The 19275-nt window shown below is 43.0% G+C and overlaps 1 protein-coding gene across 3 annotated transcripts in view; it reads left to right on the plus strand.

The window, feature by feature from the left end:
• The first annotated feature begins 14258 nt into the window (after positions 1-14258).
• The window catches only part of PLEKHA6 (pleckstrin homology domain containing A6), a 138380-nt gene continuing 133363 nt past the window's right edge, over positions 14259-19275 (plus strand). For 2 of the 3 annotated variants that reach the window (XM_037824976.1, XM_037824977.1), the window contains exon 1: positions 14259-15071. In XM_037824976.1, coding sequence (XP_037680904.1) covers positions 14989-15071 — 83 coding nt within the window. In that variant the 5' untranslated portion in view covers positions 14259-14988. The remainder of the gene's footprint in view (positions 15072-19275) is intronic. The other variant, XM_037824978.1, reaches the window with a different exon arrangement.

Here is a 19275-nt window from a genome sequence, read left to right on the forward strand (position 1 = left end):
AGATGGTTTTGGCTATTTGGGGTCCCTTACCTTTCCATATAAATTTGATGATTGACTTTTCATTTCTGCAAAGAAAGCTGTTGGAATTTTGATTGTGATTACATTGAATCTGTAAATTGCTTTGGGTAGAACTTACATCTTAATAATATTTACTCTTTCAATCCATGAACACAGAATGTACTTCCATTTATTTAGATCTTCTTTGCTTTCTTTTAGCAATGTTTTGTAGTTTTCTGTGTACAAGTCCTTTACATCCTTGGTTAAATTTATTCCTAGATATTTGATTCTAGTTGCTATTGTAAAGTGGAATTTTAAAAAAATTTTGTCTTCAGATTATTCACTGATTGTGTATAGAAACACTACTGATTTTTGCATGTTGATCTTGTACCCTACCACTTTGCTGAATTCATTTGTTACATCTAGTGGCTTTGTTGTGGATTTATCAGAACTTAACTTTCTATATATAGGATCATGTCATCTTGCAAATAGGGAAAGTTTTACTTCTACCTTTCCAATTTGGAAATTTGGATGCCTTTATTTCTTTTATTTATTTCTTCTTTTTCCTAATTGCTCTGGCTAGAGCTTTCATAACTATGTTGGATAATGTTGGTGACAGTGGACATCCCTGTCTCTTCCTAATCTTAGAGGAAAATTTTCAGTCTTTCACCATTGAGTATGATGTTAGTTGTGGGGTTTTCATGTATGCTTTTTATCATGTTGAATAAATATCCTTCTATTCCTAGGTTTCTAAGTGTTTTTAAACAGAAGGGATTTTGTCTAATGTCTTTTTTTTTGTATCAGTTGAGATGATTACTTTTTCATCATTCTATTAATGTTGTGTATTACATTCTTTTTTTTAATATTGAACCACCCTTGCATTCCTGGGATAAATATCACTTGATCATAGTTTATAATTTTTATAATGTGTTGTTGGATTGGTTTGCTAGAAGTTTGTCGAGTCTTTTTACATATATATTCATAAGGGTATTGGCTTATAATTTTCTTTCGTTGTATCTTTATTTGGCTTTGGTATTGGGTGATGTTGTCCTCATAGAATGGGTTAAGAAATAATCCCTTCTCTTCAAATTTTTGAAAGGGTTTGAACAAAATCAGTGTTAATTCTTGGAAATTTTGGTAAAATTCACTCTCAAAGCCATTTGATCCTGGGCTTTTCTTTGTTGGGAGGTTTTATTATTATTATTATTACTGATTCAATCTCTTTACTTGTTATTGGTCTGCTGATATTTTCTATTTCTTCTTTAGTCAGTGTAGGTAGTTGTGTGTTTCTAGGAATTTGTCCATTTCATCTAGTTATCTAATTCATTGGTGTACAGTTGTTCATAATTTACTCTTATAATCCTTTTTATTTCTGTGGGGCTGGTAGCGATGTCCCCCTTTTTATTTCTGATTTTAGTTATTTGTGTCTTCTCTTTATTTTCTTTGTCTGTCTAGCTAAAGGTTTGCCAATTTTATCAATGTTTTCAAAGAACCAACTTTTGGCTTTGTTGATTCTGTTGGTTTTTAATTCTCTTCCATTTATCTCCACATTTATCTTTGTTAATTCCCTCCTTCTGCTCACTTTGGATTTAGTTTGTTCTTTTTCTAGATTCTCCACATGTGAGGTTAAGTCTTTGATTTGAAATCCTTCTTTTTTTAATGTAAGCGATTAGAGCTATAAAATTCCCCTCTTAGCACTGCCTTTGCTGCATTCCATAAGTTTTGGTATTGTGTTTTTGTTTTCATTTGCCTCAATATGTTTCCTGATTTCCAATGTGATTTCTTTTTTGACCCACTGGTTGTTTGAGAGTATTGTTTATTTTTCAAGTTTTGAATTTTCCAGTTCTCCAAATGTTACTGATTTCTAGCTTCATTCATTGTGGTTGAAGAAGACACACTGTATGATTTTAATATTTTAAAATTTATTGAGAGTTGTTTTATGACTTAACATGCAGTCTATCCTGGAGAATGACCCATATACACTAGATAAGAATATATATTTTACTGCTGTTGAGTGAAGTATTATATATATATGTCTATTAGGCTTAGTTGGCTTATATTATTGTTCAAGCTTTCTATTTCCTTATTGATCTTCTGTCTAGATGGTCTATCTATTATTGAAAGTAGTGTATTAAAATCTCCTATTATTGATGTAGAGCCATCTATTTCTCCCTTGAAATCTGTGAATACTTGCTTCATATATTTTGGAGCTCTGTGTTAGGTGCATATATGTTTATAGTTGTTTTATCTTCTTGTTGAATTGACCCCTTTATCAGCATATGGAGACCTTCCTTGCCCCTTGTGCTAGTTTGAAGCTGTTATATGCCTCAGAAAAGGCTATGTTCTTTTAACCCATTCCTGTGGGTGCAGACCTATTGTGGGTGGGACCTTTTGATTAGGTTGTTTCAATTGAGATGAGACCCACCCAATTAAAAGTGGGTCTTAATCCTTTTTACTGGAGTCCTTTCTGAGAGGATAAAGGACAAAGCGAGACTAGAGAGCTCAGAGAGAAGCACCCAGGGAGCTTGGAGAGAAAGTCCCTGGAGGAGCTGAGAGAAGGAGCCACTGAAGCTAGAAGCTGAAAGGAGTGAAACCCAAGAAAGAAGGACTAGCAGACACCGGTATATGTCTTCCTATGTGACAGAGTTGTACCAGATGCTTGCAGCCTTTCTTCAGAGTCCAGGTATTGTCCTGTTGATGCCTTGAGTTGGACATTTTCATGGCCTATGAACTGTAATTTGCAAGTTGATGAATCCCCATTGTAAAAGCCAACCCCTTTCTGGTATATTGCATTCTGGCAGCTTTGGAAAACTGAAATATCCCTTGTAGCAGTTTTTGACTTAAAGAATAATTTATCTTATATTAGTATAGCTACCCCAGCTCTCTTCCGGTAACTATTTGCATGGTATATTTCTTTCCCATCCTTTCACTTTCAAACGTCCTGTGTCTGTGAATTTAAAGTGAGTCTCGGGTCATGCTTTTTTTTTTTTTTTTTTTTTTTAAATCCATTCTGCCAATCTCGGCCTTTTGAATGGAAAGTTTAATCTATTTTCATTTAAAGTAACTACCGATAATGTCAGGCTTTCTTCTGCCATTTTGCCATTTAGTCTTTGCAAGTCTTTCTGTCTCTCAATTCTTTCATTAATGCCTACTTTCATATTTGTTTGATTTATTGAAGTGTACCATTTTGAGTCCCTCCTCATTTCCTTTTGTATATATTTTTCAGATATTCTCTTGGTGGTTACCATGAGGCTTAAATTTAACATCCTAATCTATAACAATCATGTTTGGTTTGATATTAACAACTTCAATAGCATTCACGAACACTGTTCCTATACCACTCTGTTCCTCCATCTTTTTGTTCACTTGTAACAAATTATACCTTTATACATTTCATGTCTAAAAATATACAATACAATATACAATACCAAACAATATGATAGTACTACTGGCTTTATAATTACCCATATGGGAGGTCTTTACTTCTTTATGCCACTTTGACCTACTGTCTAGTGCCCTTTCCTTTCAGTCTAAGAACTCCCTTTAGCATTGCTTGTAGGGCAGATCTAATGGTGATGAACTCCCACAGCTTTTGTTTATCTGGGAATGACTTAATCTTTTACTTATTTTTGAAAGCCAGTCTTGCCAAATATTAAATTCTTGGTTGGCAATTGTTTTCTTTCAGTACTTTAAATATTTCATCCCACTGCCTCCTTGCCTCCATGGTTTCTGATGAGAAATTGGAACTTAATCTTATTGGGGCTTCCTTGTACATAACACGTTGCTTTTCTCTTGCAGCTTTCAGGACTCTATCCTTGTCCTTGGCATTTGACAGTTTGCATCTGGCCATGGTTCTCTTTGAGTTTATCCTGTTTGTGGTTCTTTGGGATTCTTGAATGTGAATAATCATGTCTTTTGTTAAATTTGGGAAGCTTTCTACTATTATTTCTTTGAATATTTCTTCTGCCCTTTTCTCTCTTTCTTCTTCTCCTAGGACTCCCATAATGCATATATTGGTATGCTTGATGATGACCCATAGGTCTCTTAAGCTCTGTTCACTTTTGTCATTCTTTTTTTCTTTTTGCTCCTCAGCCTGAATCGTTTCAATTGTCTTGTCTTTAAGCTCACTGATTCTTTCTTTTGTCAGCTCCAATCTGCTGTTGAAACCCTGCAAGGAATTTTTCATTTTAGTTATTGTGGCTTCAATTCTGTATTTCTGTTTGTTTATTTTTTTAAATTTCTACCTCTTTATTGAGATTCTCATATTGTTCTGCTTTATTTTCCTGATATCTTTTAGTTCTTTCTCTGTGTTTTCCTTTATGTCTTTGAGCATATTGAAGATTTTTCTTTTTAAGTTCAGTTTTATTGAAATATATTCACATACCATACAATCATCCATGGTATACAATCAACTGTTCACAGTATGATCATATAGTTATGCATTCATCACCACAATCTATTTCTGAACATTTTCCTTGCATCAGAAAGAATCAGAATAAGAACAAAAAATAAAAGTGAAAAAGAACACCCAAACCATCCCCCCCATCCCACCCCATTTGTCATTTATTTCTATCCCCATTTTTCTACTCATCCATCCATACACTAGATAAAGGGGGTGTGATCCACAAGGTTTTCACAATCACACTGTCACCCCTTGTAATCTACATTATTATATAATCATTGAAGATCATTTTTTAAAAGCATTGATCTGGATGTCTAAAGTCTGACATTCTTTGTTGATGGTTTCTGAATTTTTATCTTGTTCCTTTGAATGGTCCATCATTTCCTTTTTCCTTCTTTGTTGGCAATCTTTTGTTGCACACTGTACATTTTGATATTTTACTGTGTTAATCCAGAGATTTTAGTCCCTGATCTGTCTTTTCCTTAAGTTTTTATCCAATTAGTGGTATTACAGATATCTCCTTGAATGCCAGGAGTTAACAAAACTAAACAATGCAATGCAAAAAACACCTTTTACATTGGTTGCAAATTGCTCTGCTTTGGCCGGTGCTATCCTTTGGGGTTTAGCCCTCCTATCAAGATCAGTCTGAGACAAAAGTGCAGGGTCCTTTCCTTCTTTTCTGAAACTTGGTCTTGTCTTGGGCTTGTGCTCACTCATGGAATTATTAATTCTCCCATTTACCGGGATCCAAATGTCCCTTTCTATTCTCTATGAAACAGACTTTCACCCCCCTCCTGTGAGTTCTATTGTATGTACTAAAGACAGTAATCCTTTGCCTCAGGCTGCTTTGACTTAATGTTTCTTACACTGCTTAGGTGCCTGCAAGGTGCTTCTGCCTGCAGAGGTTCTGCAGCCAGAGATGAGTTTCCTGTTTCAGTCTTTCAGGCTACCACCTGATAATTTTGTAAAGACATCCAGGCACCCCAGAATGTGCATAGGGGTTAGTTTGCTCCATTAGATTTCAAGGTCTGAGAGTCATCTATAGAATGATGTTTTGTCCTCCAGGCCTGTTGGATTGGCAGTCCCATTCCTTCCAAGTGCTTGCCCAGCAGCCACATTCTTCCCAACACTGTGTTCTGTTCTTGAACTCCAGTATCTCTGTTTGATTCCTACAGAGAATCTCAAAGAGATTCCCATATTATTTATTCATTGTTTTCCTCATATCTTTTAGTTCTTTCTCCATGTTTTCCTTTATTTTCTTGAGTATATCAAGGATCATTTTTTTTAGAAGTCTCTGTCCAGTAAATCCAAAGTCTGGCCCTCTTTATGGATAGTCTGGATTTTCATCTTGTTCCTTTGGATGGGCCATTGTGCCAGTTGGATGCATTGTGTCCCCCAAAACTCCATGTTCTTTGATGCAATCTTGTGGGACAGATGTATTCGTTGATTAGGTAGGAAACTTTTTGATTGTTTCCATGGAGATGTGACTAGTAACACCTTTGATTAGGGTGTGACCTGTTGATGGGATTCTTTCCACAGAGGTGTGGCCCTGCCCATTCAGCTTGGGTCTTGATTTAATTACTGGAGCCCTATAAAATCTCAGAAACAGAAGGACTTCAGAGAAGCTGCAGCTGAGAGACATTTTGAAGATGGCTGTTGAAAGCTGACACTGACATTTGGAGAATGCCATTTTGAAACACAGCCTGGGAGCAAGCAGATGCCAGCCACATGCCCTCCCAGCTAACAGAGGTTTTCTGGATGCCAATGGCCTTTCTCCAGTGGAAGGTACCCTATTGTAGATGCCTTACCTTGGACACTTTATGGCCTTAAGACTGTAACTTTGTAACCAAATAAACCCCCTGTTGTAGTTTGCTAATGCTGCTAGAATGCAAAACAGCAGAAATGGATTGGCTCTCTTAGCTTCTCTGGAGCAAGAGTCTGCTTTCAAAAGCTGTCTTCAAACTATCTCTTATCTGTAGCTACTCTCTCTGCTTCTGTGCATTCTTTGAAGTGTCCCTCTTGGCTGTAGCAAGACTGCTCCTTCTGTCTGGGCTTATATAGTGCTCCAGTAATTTAATTCAGACCCACCCTGAATGAGTGGGGCAAAACCTCCATGGAAATTATCCAACCAAAGGTCTTGCCCACAATTGATTGAATCACATCTTCATGGAAACATCCAAAGGATTCCAAAATCTAATCAACACTAATATGTCTGCCCACACAAGACTGCATCAAAGATAATGGCATTTTGGGGGACACAATACATAGAACTAGTATACCTCTTTTATAAAAGCCAATCCATTCCTGGTGTTTTGCAAAATGGCAGCATCAGCAAACTGGAACAGCTATTATTTCCCTTTACCTTGTTTTGTAATCCTTTGTTGCAACTGTACCTTTAATTTCAGATTGTTAATTCTGTGATTTAGTCCCTGAGCTGACTGTTCCTTATATTTGTATCCAGCTAGTGATATTATAGAAATTTTCTTTAATGCCAGGAGCTAATCAAAACAAACCAAAGCAAAAATCATCTTTCACACTCTTTGCAAATTGGCTCTGCTTTGGCTGGTGGTCTCCTTCAGAGCTTAGCCATTTTATCAAGAATATCAGCCCAAGGCAAATGCAAAGTGCAGGGTCCTCTCTGTCTTATCGGAGCCTACATGGAGCCACCATGGAGCTCACTTTTTCCTGGGCTTGCATTTGCTTATGGTCTTAGGAATTCTCCCATTTATAGTTTATAGGGGTTTGCGTGAATACCCCTACAATTCCTTTGAAATAGACTTTCACCCCATCCTGGGTGCTTTCTTGTGTGACTTAATATAGGTAATCCTTTACCACAGGCCACTTCAACTTAATTTCTTCTCACACTGTCCCAGCTGTCTGCAAGCTGCTTCTCTGCCCTCAGGACAAACTCTGGGAAGGCAATCTGAGGCAAGTTTTCTAGTCCAGTTTTTCAGACTTCCTCCAGATTGATTGAAGCTGACATTCAGTCATCCAAATGCAAGTTGGGGTTACTCTGCTTCCTCTAGGACAGGGACAGGGACCCACAATGGGAGTGTAAGCTGGCTCCACCCCGCATTGTGGAAGGGGTGGGGGAGGGGCCAACAAGGGCACCATGAGCTTCTTTATATGGCTTTTGAAGTTGCTTTTTCTTGATTCAGTACTTGCCCAGCTAATGAAGCCCTTTAACTGTATCTGTAGTTTTCAGGAAGGTTACTCTCTTTAAGATTCCTCTGCCACCTTTGCCCAAGGTACGTTGGAACAATGGCCACACTCACATCCCCAGCAATCTGAAGTAGCTGATTGTTCTAGTTTGCTAAAGCTGCCAGAATGCAAACCACCAGAAATGGATTGGCTTTGGTAAAAGGGGGTTTATTTGGTTACAAAGTTATAGTCTTAAGGCCATAAAGTGTCCAAGGTAACACATCAACAATCAGGTACCTTCACTGGAAGATGGCCAATGGTGTCCGGAAAAACCTCTGTTAGCTGGGAAGGCAAGTGGCTGGAGTCTGCTCCAAGTTCTGGTTTCAAAATGGCTTTCTCCCAGGACGTTCCTCTCTGGGCTGCAGTTCCTCAGAAATATCACTCTCAGTTGCTCTTGGGGCATTTGTCCTCTCCTAGTGTCTCTGGAGGAAGAGTCTGCTTTCAACGGCCATCTTCAAACTGTCTCTCATCTGCAGCTCCTCTCTCAGCTTCTGTATGTTCTTCAAAATGTCCCTCTTGGCTGTAGCTCTTCTTCAAAATGTCACTGTCAGCTGCACTGAGTTCCTTCTGTTAGCTCATTTATATGGCTCCAGTGATTTAATTTAGACCCACTCTGAATGGGTGGGGTAACATCTGCATGGAAATTATCCAATCAGAGTCATCACCCACAGTTGGGTGAGGCGCATCTCCGTGGAAACACTCAAATAATTACAATCTAATTAACGCTGATACATCTGCCCACGCAAGATTACATCAAAGAACATGGCTTTTCCTGTGGGACATAATATATACAAACCGGTACACTGATCAAAAGCAGTGATCAGCGATGCGACCACACACCCTGGAGTCTGGGAACTAGGCCTTCATGTCCCACCCTGGCAGGAGCCAGCTACGCCAGGAGCCGAGCTGCTGTTTCCACTGCTGCCTGCCACAAGGCTGGGGTTGGGGGATTGTAACCCCAACAGGGAGGGTGGAACTTCACTGGTATTCACACCAATTTACCAGCCTCTTCTTCCTGCTCCTCCCTGAATGCTGCACAGTGTTTTACCTGACTCTAGAGTTTCAAAATAGTTAATTCAGCCAGTTCAATAGTTGTTTTGGTGGAGTGGCTGATTCCTGGAGCTTTCTACTTGGCCATCTTCCCACAGTCCTCTCAAGTAATGTTTTTGCTTTGCATAAACTGGTCAGTAATTCAGGTGGAGTACCCAGTACGTTCCACTTGGATTTCACCAGTGCAGAACATAACAGCACTTTATCAGTTCAGCAATGCTAAGGGTAACTGTATGTTGACCTCTCCTCTCAACTCTCTGTGCCTCAGCTCCTTCTCAGATGTGTCAGTGACTTCTATCAGAACCACCTACCAGCTGATCTTTGCATCTCCACAGGCAGCAGCTAACAAAGCCATCTTCTCAGATCTCCTTGGGAAGGCTGTGGGAGAGTGACTTGGACCATCCATCTTTATCCAACGAAATGTCCAAGAAGTACTGGATTTCATGATAGTTGTTTCCCCCAGGAGATCCACCTCTTTCAAAAACGATAATTTTAAAAAAGGATAATAATGATAGATGCTGAAGTTATTCTGAAGTTCCTCCATGCCACTGCTGACACCTCAAAGACTATAGCTGCAGTTAGCCCTTATCTTAAGATTGTATTCTTCTCAAATCTTTGGAACCTTCTGTGACATCTATTGGATTTTACTCCTATTCTTTAGTCCTTTGAGCTCCCTCTTCAATTTCTTGTTGACGTCCCTTATTCAGTTTTCTGTGTGGGTTCTTCTCATTAGCTTGACCTCTAAATGTCAGAGTACCCCAAGTTTCAGTATTTGATCTTCTCCTCCTGACCCACATTCATTTCCTTTTTGATCTCAACCAATCTCATGGCTTTAATATCATCTAACCACTGAATGATACCAAATGTATATCTGTACTCCTGAGACTGGCTCCAGTCTTATAGATCCAGTTGCCTCCTTGATCTCTCTGGATATCTCATAGGCATCTCCAGCTTAACATGTCTGGAACTGAACTTGTTTCCCCACTTTCCTGTGCCATGCCTACTCTACCCACAACCTACTCCATCTCAGTCAGTGGCAACTCGATCTTTCCGTTTGCTCAGGTCAAATACCTTGGAGTCATCCTGACTCTTCTCTTGTTCTTATAGCCCAATTAAACTCTATTAGCAAATCCTGTCAGTTCCACTTTCAAAATATACCCAGAAGCAGACCATGTCTCACTATTTCCACCTGCACCAACCTTGAACCAAACCATTCACATTTCTAGTCTATTAACTAGAATCTACTTCTACTCTATTCCTAATAGCAGCCAGAATGATCCTCTAAAAAACATTAAGTTATTAAGATCACGTCACTCCTATACTCGAAACCCTTCAATAATTTCCTATCTCATTTATAATAAATGCAAAGCTCCTTATAATGGTTTGGAACGATTTGACCCCCTTCAACCCCTCTATCCTTATCTGCTATTCTTTCCCTCATTCAGTCTGCTCCAGACACACTGCCTCCTTATTGCTTTGGGAACACTCCAAGGATGTTCCTGCCTCAGGGCCTTGGCACTTGCTATTTCCTGAGCCTGGAACAAGTTTCCCCAATGTCCGTATGGTTTGCTCCCTCACTTTCTTTAAGTCTTGGTTCAAATGTCATCTTCTCAGTAAAACGTTTCTTGACCCCCTGCCCTATGAAATATATAAAACAAGATATCAGCAACCATGGCTCTCCTTTTATCCCCTCTACCCTTTCAATTTTTCTCCATAGATTTATTATGATCTGAGACTACATATTTATTAAATGTTCATTCAACAAGAGCAGAGACTGTTTTAGTCACTCCTGTATTCCCTGTAACTAGAATAATATCTGGCCCACAGAAAGTACTCAATAAGTATCAGTGGAACAAATGTGATTCAATTCAACTGGCTTCAGGGACACCTCAGGACTCTACAGTCTTCTGGGTTCTAGCCCCAATGCAACAGTGTTTACAACAAAAATCTGCTTTCTCAAATCCTGAGAGAAGCACAGTTTTAATTAAAGAAGTTTCTTGTCTGCGCCCTTGCATATTTACACAGTCATCTAATCCCAGCAGAGAAGTTCCTTGCCTTCCTTTTCTTTGCTCCCTAGTTCCTGTAAGAAAATCAACAGTGGCTGGTAACCTGGCTTGCAGATGAACATAAGTATTAATCATGAACATTCAATAAAAGTTACTGTAGTGGTTATTCTTTCATAGAGGAGAGAAATCTGTTGTAATCTTCTGGTAACTATGTGAGCCTCTTGGCCAAAGATGTTTAACAACACTGCAAATGCCTCAAAATACATCTTTCTACCAATCAGGTTTTCAGGAGACTGTAACTGGAAAGTACAGAAGTTGAGCGTTTCTGACAAGCTGGATTCCAGGGCTCATTGGATGTAAGGAGGACCCAGTCTCTGTTCATCTCCTGGCTCCACTTTCTTCTGTGTTGGTTGGTTCACTTTCAGGCAGGCTCTCTCCTCACACAGGGACCCCAGCAGCACCAAAATGACACCCACCACCTTTGAGGCCAAGAGAAAAAGAGCCTCTTCCCAAGAATTCTGGGATCTTAAAAAAACTGAGTCTCCTTGGTCTGGTCTGAGCCAGGTGTCCTTCCCTCACAAATCACTTAACAGATGAGGGGAGAATGGATATCTGACAGCTAATAATAATAGACAATTACTTCAGTCCTCATTAAGTTATAATTTTCTTATAGGTACTATATCAGTTTCCTATGGCTGCTGTAACAAATCACAAACTGGGGGGCTTAAAACAACAGACATTCATTCTCTCACAGTTCTGGAGGCCACGAGTCTGAAATCAAGTGTGGCAGGGCCGCCTTCCCTCCAGAGGCTCCAGAGGAGAATCCCTCCTTTGCCTCGTCAGCTTCCAGGGGCTGCTGGCATTCCTTGACTTGTGGTGGTGTCACTCCAGTCTCCGCCTCAGTGGTCACACTCTCTCCTCTTCTGTCAAATCCCCCTGTGTGACTCTTAGAAGGACGCTTGCCATTGGATTTAGGGCCCACCTGGATAGTCCAGGATGACTTTCCTTTAACTCAACTACATCTGCAAAGACCCTTCTTCCAAACGAAATTAATGTTTACAGGCTTAAGGGATTTGACATAGATGTCTTTGTGTGTGGGATGGGGTGGGTGGGGTGGTGGGGTGGGGATGGTGGCATTTTTTAACCTACTATAGGTACCAAAACAGAAACACAACAATATTTAACTATGGATTCAAACTGTAGAAGAGAATCAGAATAATTTCTAAATATTACTGATCTATTTTATCCACATGCTTTGTTGCCTATTAAGGAGGTAAAATAAAATTTGCTGCAGAAAAAAAATAAACAACTTAAGTTCTGATTGCCAAGTATGTAAGCTTTTCATTTCAATACATCAGCCTTCCTTCCCTCTCCCAGGCAATTGTTGGACTGATAGCTGTTTTTACTTAGACTTTCTACTCCATTTTTAAATTAGCTTTAGTTCCTTCGCTAAAGTGTCATTATGATCTATATTAATACTGATTATAGTTGGTAATCAAAAACTAGAATTTAAAAAGTTGCTGGTGAGCCTGTACCACAGTTAGAAAAGTGTTTTGGAACCTGATTTCTTCTCTTATTTCAAATGAGTAAAAAAAAAATTCAAAATCTCAATCACTGACCTTTTCTTTTTGAGGTACGCTCTTAGGAACTCCAGCCTGGATTAGATATAAACAAGTCAAAAATCTTCTGGAAGAAATCAAGAGGAGCCCCCTATTTGTCAAAGATGACAAAGTGGCTTAATATATGTTTTCAAATATGTCATTCCATCCCCTACTTCCACCCACATCCAGCCCAAGTAGCTGCCCTTACTGGTTGCTCAGGTTAGACTAGAAGTGCACTGGTTGCTGGTATTTTCCCTTGAGGCATCTTGGCAGCAATTCTGGCAGTTTAGATCCTTGGATATCAATCACATGGCTGGGCAGGTGGCTCTGTGCTTTATCCATGAGATGAGTCTTAGAGGTGTTTCACACGGAGACTGGAGCCTAGTGAGGAGTCTGCTACCTTGACCTCCCCACCTTCCCCAATTCAGGAACCAAGGGGCACCTAGATCCTCATCTATGCATTTCAGGTCCAGCTCTGCATTGCTGTCAAATGTAGCTTTCTTTAATAGAAATCTCTAGGATCCGAGAAGGGAGACAAGAGTTGTGTGACATGGGCTTCTGCTCCTCTTCTGCATGTGGAGAATGGGCTCAGCTTAGACCTGGAACACACAAATCCACCTACCTATGTTTGCAGAGTTAATTTCCATTATTGGAGGCATAACTCTGTAATGGAAAGAGCTCTGACCTGGAACATAGGTGGACAGATATTTCTCTGTCACTACCTTCACCAGTCCCTTGTCTTCTCTGGGCCTCAGTTTCCCATATTTAAAACAAGAGGATTGGGGGCTAAGTGTTCTCTGGGGCATCTTCTAGCTTCACCATCTATCAGATGTATTCATACTATACCCTCCAGATTGAGCATTTGGGCTACCTGGAAAAGCTCACTGGCTGTTTCTTTTTCCAGAAAGCTCCCCCCCTCCCATTTTGTTGATATTTATATTTTGGATGACCCTAAACAATGTCCAAAAGTACAGGGTTGAGTTGTTCCCAGTTATGATAATATCAGTCATTCATCAAACACTAACTGGGAGTCCCAGGCAGGTGCTGGAGCTATAAGGATGAATAAGATGGATCCCTGCCCCCAAAGAGCACACAGCCTAATGTAGGAATCAGATGAGTAAAACCAGGATTGCATTCAGTGTGATAAGTAGCCCTACAGGGTTATTCATAAGGCGTCAGGACCCATAAAGGATAAACATATACATCTATCTGAAGGTGGAGGCAGGAATGGTTTCCTCTAGAGGTGACACATGGGTGGTCACTGAAGGGATGAATAGGAGTTACCCGGGTGGAATGGTATCCAGTTCCTTAGAATGTTGGCAACAAGTATGTTCACTCAACAGACACTTGCCAGCTGAAATGCAACACACTGTTTCCTTTAAGTGAGGTGTCTCTCCTATTGTCTAATTATTCCCTTGGGTCTGGAAAATGGACTGAAAGGGTGTGCACCTAATCTATGCCTCAGGGGACACAGGCCCCCAAATTTGATATACACCCAGAGAGAGCAGAACCGTGGGCTCCAGCAATGCCATTTGTGATATGCCAGTCCTGAATGCTCACAACCTGTTCTGTATACACAGAACACATTCCCTTCCCTCTCTCCCTCTCTCTCTCTCTCTCTCTCTCTCTCTCTCTCTCTCTCTCTCTCTCTCTCTCATTTCTTTTCCTTTCCTGGTGCAAGTTAGGGTGAATGAAGCTGAAGGACATAAAGGCTATTGGTTTCTGAGTGTGCTACTACTGTCTGACGATTCTACTTAGTCATGGTAGGCTTCTTGGAGGAGGTGCCTGAAAAGAAAGGTAAATACAAGCTTGACTAATTAGGCTGACATCTTGGCAGAGCTTACCTGCCGGGAAGAGGCTTGTCAGGCCCCTTGCTAGTTACACCCGCGCCGCTCTTGCCTGCCTTTGACCTTTGTTCCTCTACCAACCTCCCACCGAGTAGAACCAGGTTTGACCACTTCCTTTTTTTCCGTTCAGTGGCTGGACACGTCCCTCAAGTTCATGATTCCAAGCTCCTTCAGTCAAACTGGTTCCCCTGCGTTCTGCGCCCTGCGCCGTGCGTCCTGCGCCCGGACTTCGCGGATCCGCGGGGCTGCAGGCTGAGTCTCCGGGCTGTGAATTACCTCCCGAGGCGGCGGCCTGGCTCCGCCTTCCTCTCGCCCCGCCACTGGTTTGAGTGGAGGCTTCAGAGCTGCGAGCCGAGAAGGCAACACCCCTCGTCCACACACAGCAACCTGCTCTTTCGGGGAGGGATCCTTCCCGCTCCAGCGCCTCGTCTCGCTGGCGGGCGGCGGAGACCGAGCCGGGAGGGCCGGAGACCTCGGCGATTCCCGTTAACAGTGCAGGCGAGAGACGCGTCATAATTACTCATCCGCACTAATTGCCCGTCATTAAAGTTAAAGAGGCCGTCCGAAGAGGACCTCGGGTTCCAGGAGGCAGGCGGTGGCTGAGGCCGCCCGCTCCCAGTGCTCCCGGCTGGACCAGGGTTAAGGCTTGCCTCTTGCCTGCTGCCCGGCTGGCTGCCAGCTCGCCTTCAGCGAGAGGCCAAAGTCACTGCCAGAGCCTCGGGAGGTACGCCGGGAGCCGGGGCTGGACGCCCTCGGGCACCCCTCCCCCAGCGCGGCTTCTGGGAGGAGGCAGAAAGTGGGGGCTCCTGGGCAGGAAGCACCCGGCTCCCGCCAGCACAGCGCCAGGGTGGGCAGAGAGTCAGAGGGGCTGTGGGGACACCGAGATGGCTGATGAGATTGACTGGCTGGACCTGCCCGGCCGCTGGACCTATGGAGTTGACAGCGGTGGGAGAATCTTCTTCATCAAGTATGTTTTTCTTTTTTCTCATTTTCTCTTTCAAGTCCAACTTGAAAGGTGGCAGGGCTGGGGGCAGGCTGGAGAGGACGGGGGGAGCCGTGGCTGGAACGGCAGGCGTGACTAATAAGTTTATCAGGATGCTGGTTTGAATGTCTCTCGCGCCTTTTCCTCAATGGTCCAAAGTCCTCAGCTCGGAATGGCAGGGCTGGGCAGGGGAGGGGAGGTGCCGGCCTTTCCCCTCTTCCCAGAGCGGGACAGGAAGGCCTGGGGAGGAGGACTAGACGCACCGGCGCAGCCTGGAGTCCTTTCCTCTCAGCTCAGTCCGCTGGAAGGAGCGGGGGTGCCTTCTTTCATTTATTGTTTTCCTCCCCCACTTTCCTACGGGAAGACTTAGGCCAAGTGATCAGCACACCAGGGGATGCAGCCTCTGCCACAGAGTTACCGGCTCTCCCTCACCAGGACTCTGTGTCCCCGGGCAGCAGCCCCGCCCCCTTGGTGCTTCTGTTTGGGGCTCTGATGAAGGGGAAGGAAAAGATGCTCACAGTACATCTGGCATTCTTGAGAGAGAGAGAGGCTTTGCTGCTCTCAGTAATGTATCAGCATTGTTATATTAATTTCATAAACCAAAACAGCTCTGGCATAATCTCGTTATAACAGGGTGACTCCCGCTGGTCCTATTTTGGCCTGCTTCTATTACAGTTGTCTTTTGCCAGGATAGAAATCTCCCAATACTGTAGCAAGTCAAAAGCCTTGCATGCTGTTCTGTTACCACACGTGATGAGCTCTCCCTGCCTCCCCATAGCTGCTCACAGAACGTTAGAGCTGAAAGAAACCTCGTTTTTCAGATCGGGAGACTAAGGTCTAGAGAAATGGAAATTACTTGTTTAGGATAAAGCCACTAGTTAATCAGAGTTTGGACTAAGCCAAGTGTCCGCTGACTTCAGTCCATTGCTGTCCCCTTTGTATCACATGGCCTTTCTTGGGGTTTCTCTTTGGGGTTTCTCAGTTTCCACATTTGCTTCAGGCTTTTCTTCTGTATGTGTCACCGCCAATATCATAACTGATGTTGTCATCGTATTATCTTAGAAATTAACTCCATTAAAATTCTTGACCCTAGGTTAGATTCTTAGATAATGGAACTTAAACAACCTTAAAATTGGAGTCCTCTTGGTCAGTGGTTTGAGGCTTTAGAGTACATTAGAATTGCCAAAGGAACTTATTAAAATGCAGATTCCTGAGCCCTCAGATTCCTAACCATCCCCTCCTGCCCAGAGATCCAATTCAGAACTGGGAGTAGGGCCTTAAACGAGAACTTCTACAAGCTCCTCAGGTATTCTGATGGAAGTGACAAATTCTGCTCTTCTCATCTTTCTTCTCAATCTTCTTGCCTGCCTTCCTGCTTCTTTTTTGTTTTTCTTTCTACAAACGTTTGCTGAGCATCTGCTGTTTGTCTGCCACAATGTTAGACAATGGAGAAAAAAAAAGGATAAGATACAGGACTTGTCTTTAAAGTAGTGGGGAAAGGGGAATACAAATAAATACTTAGAAAATAGTGCGACACATTCTAGAGGCATTTGCCTGGTCCTGTAGGAGTATAAGGAGGAAAGAACCACGCTCTCTGGAGAGGTCAGGGAGGGCCTCCCTGAGGAGGAAATATTTGAGCTAATCAGAGAGGAGAGCGAGACTAGAGAGAAAGTGGCCTTCAGAGCAGAGGCCTGTGGTGAGGGAGGCACCGGTGGGTCACAGAGCATCTAGAACATTCGAGAGGTTCGGTAGAGGTGGGTATAGGCTGCTGGGGTGCTGCAGAGTAGAAGAGAGAAGAGGAAAGAAGGGGCAGCTGCAGAGAGGCCCATGTACCAAGCTGAGGTATTTGGATTTGATCCTGTAGGCGATGGGAAGCCAAAGGAAACTTTAAACAGGGCCTTGACCTAGTCAGATCCCTCTGGCAGCTGCGTGGATGATGATTTGGGGGTGAAAAGGAAGAAGCAGAAGAAATTTGAGGTAGGCAAGGCAGTTAGGAGATAATTACAAAAGTCTCCAGGGAGTTATTGCTTGATGGGTACAGAGTTTCTGTTTGGGGTGATGGAAAAGTTTTGGTAATGGATGGTGGGGATGGTGGCACAACACTGTGAATGTAATTAACACCAGGAAATTGTATACCTGAAAGTGGTTAAAATGGGAAAGTTGTGTTGTATATATGTTACCACACACACAAAAAATTACCAAAATATATATATATGTATATGTGTATATGTGTGTGTGTGTGTGTGTGTGTGTGTGTGTATCTAGAAGACAGCTGCAAGGCTGTGAGGATAGAAGTGAAGGAGAGGGAGAGAGGGAGAAATCTTTAGGAGTAGCACTGAGGGTGTTCCTCTATTGTCTGAGTGCTGTGAGCGAAAGGGAAGAAGCAAAGATCAACCTCAGAATTTCTAACTTGAGTTTGGCAAAGATCAAGAGTGTGGGCAGAGGAGCAGATTTTAGGGAGAGTACAGGTCCAATGGGGAAACATTGACTTTGAGGTCCTGGAGGGCCATTCAGGGGGCAGCATGGAAGAGGCAGATGGATGGGCAGGTTAGGGGTTGAGGAGAGAGAGACCTGAGCTGGAAAGAAGTCCTGGGAGTCACCCTGTAGAGGTGGAGCCACCAAGCAGTGTGTGAGGGTGAAGAGAGAAGGGCATCCAGACAGCACCGGCCTTTAGGGAGGGGATAGAGGAGGGGAGTCAGGGAAGAAGACCAAGGGCCTGCAGAGGTGGGCATGCCAGGTGGAAGGAAGAAATGGGCAACCGTGTTGAATGCAGCAGACAAGCCAACTGAGCTGAAGACTGGAAAATGTCTATTGGATTTAGGAATGACCTCTGGGAAAGTGGTTTTAGGGGAAGGTTGGGAACAGAAACCACATTGCAGTGGATTGGTGAGTGGGAGGAAGGAAGTGGAGAAAACTGAAGACACTGGTATCTAAGAGAAATGTTTGGTCAGGAAAAAGAGGAGAGTGAAAAAGGAAGCTGGAAGGGGCCATGGTAGTGAGAGGGAGGCAGAGGGCTCACATTGTGGAAGACAGATAGGAGGGTAGTTGCTTAAGAGATGGACCCGATAGAGAGAGAGAAGTTGAAGAATCAAGGCTAGGATGCTTAATAGAGTAAGGTTCTGTAAAAGATGGGAAAGGGTGGAGGGATTAGCTTTAAATGGGAGAAGACTACCTCTTCTGCAAAATAGAGGCATGTATTAAAGGATGGGTGGGAATATAGGTAAGTTTTGTGGGGCGGGGGGGGAGGGTGTTGGGAGTAGTGGAGAAGTTCCTGCCCAGTGGTTTCTATTTTTTCTTAAGAGATAAGATCATCTGTTGAGACTGAAGGGGCAGGCTTGGGACTTGAGGTTGCTGGGAAGGCCTCAGAGCAATCTGCAAAGGGTGACTGGGGATCCTGAAGAAGATTCTAGGTGGTGCTCAGAGCCCAGTGGAGCTGTGGATTTGTTCTGATAGCAGTCCTCCCAGTCCATAGGAGTCCTCCCAGTCCATAGCAGTCCTCCCAGTCCATAGTTTTCCCATCGTCCCAAGGCTGGAGTGGAGAAAGCTTATGAATGGATTGTTCTGGGCCCAGAGTCAGCAAGGGGAGTGCAGTGGAAGGACAAGGGGAAGAGGAAGATGAGGGCGTGGTGAGGCTGTGTCCAGCTCTGTGACCCAGTGGGAGTCCAGGCAGGGTGGAGATAGAAGCAAAGTCTAAGGGAGCTGACAGTGTGAGAGGAGGGGAGGGATCAGGGGCTGAAAGTCTCCCAGGGGCTGAAGAGTTGGTGTAAGGGGGTGAGTGTACTGGCTGAATTTCCCCTCACACCTTTTTCCCTTCCTTGGCCTCCTTTCCCCAAACCCAGACCAGAGACCTGGTGTGTTAGATCCCCAGTGGTTCACAATGGATCGGGGGTCCCGGGGACACTAGAACAGTGACTTTCCTTCTCTCCTTATCAGAGATGTGGGTCAGCTGGAAAATCTCTTCCTACAGAAGGTTTTAAATGTAATTTAGTAGAGTCAAGGGGGAAAAAAAAGGTTATGTCCATAAGAAGACTTGTACATGAATGTTCCTAGCAGCTTTATTTGCAATGGTCAAGAACTGGACACAACCTAAATATCCATGTACAGGTGAATGGCTGAACAACTGGTCTATCCTCCAGTAGAATACTACTCGCCAATAAAATGCAATGAGCTATTAACATTTGCTACAACA

Source organism: Choloepus didactylus, chromosome 2 (assembly GCF_015220235.1).
Source record: "Choloepus didactylus isolate mChoDid1 chromosome 2, mChoDid1.pri, whole genome shotgun sequence".
NCBI classification, from domain to species: domain Eukaryota; kingdom Metazoa; phylum Chordata; class Mammalia; order Pilosa; family Megalonychidae; genus Choloepus; species Choloepus didactylus.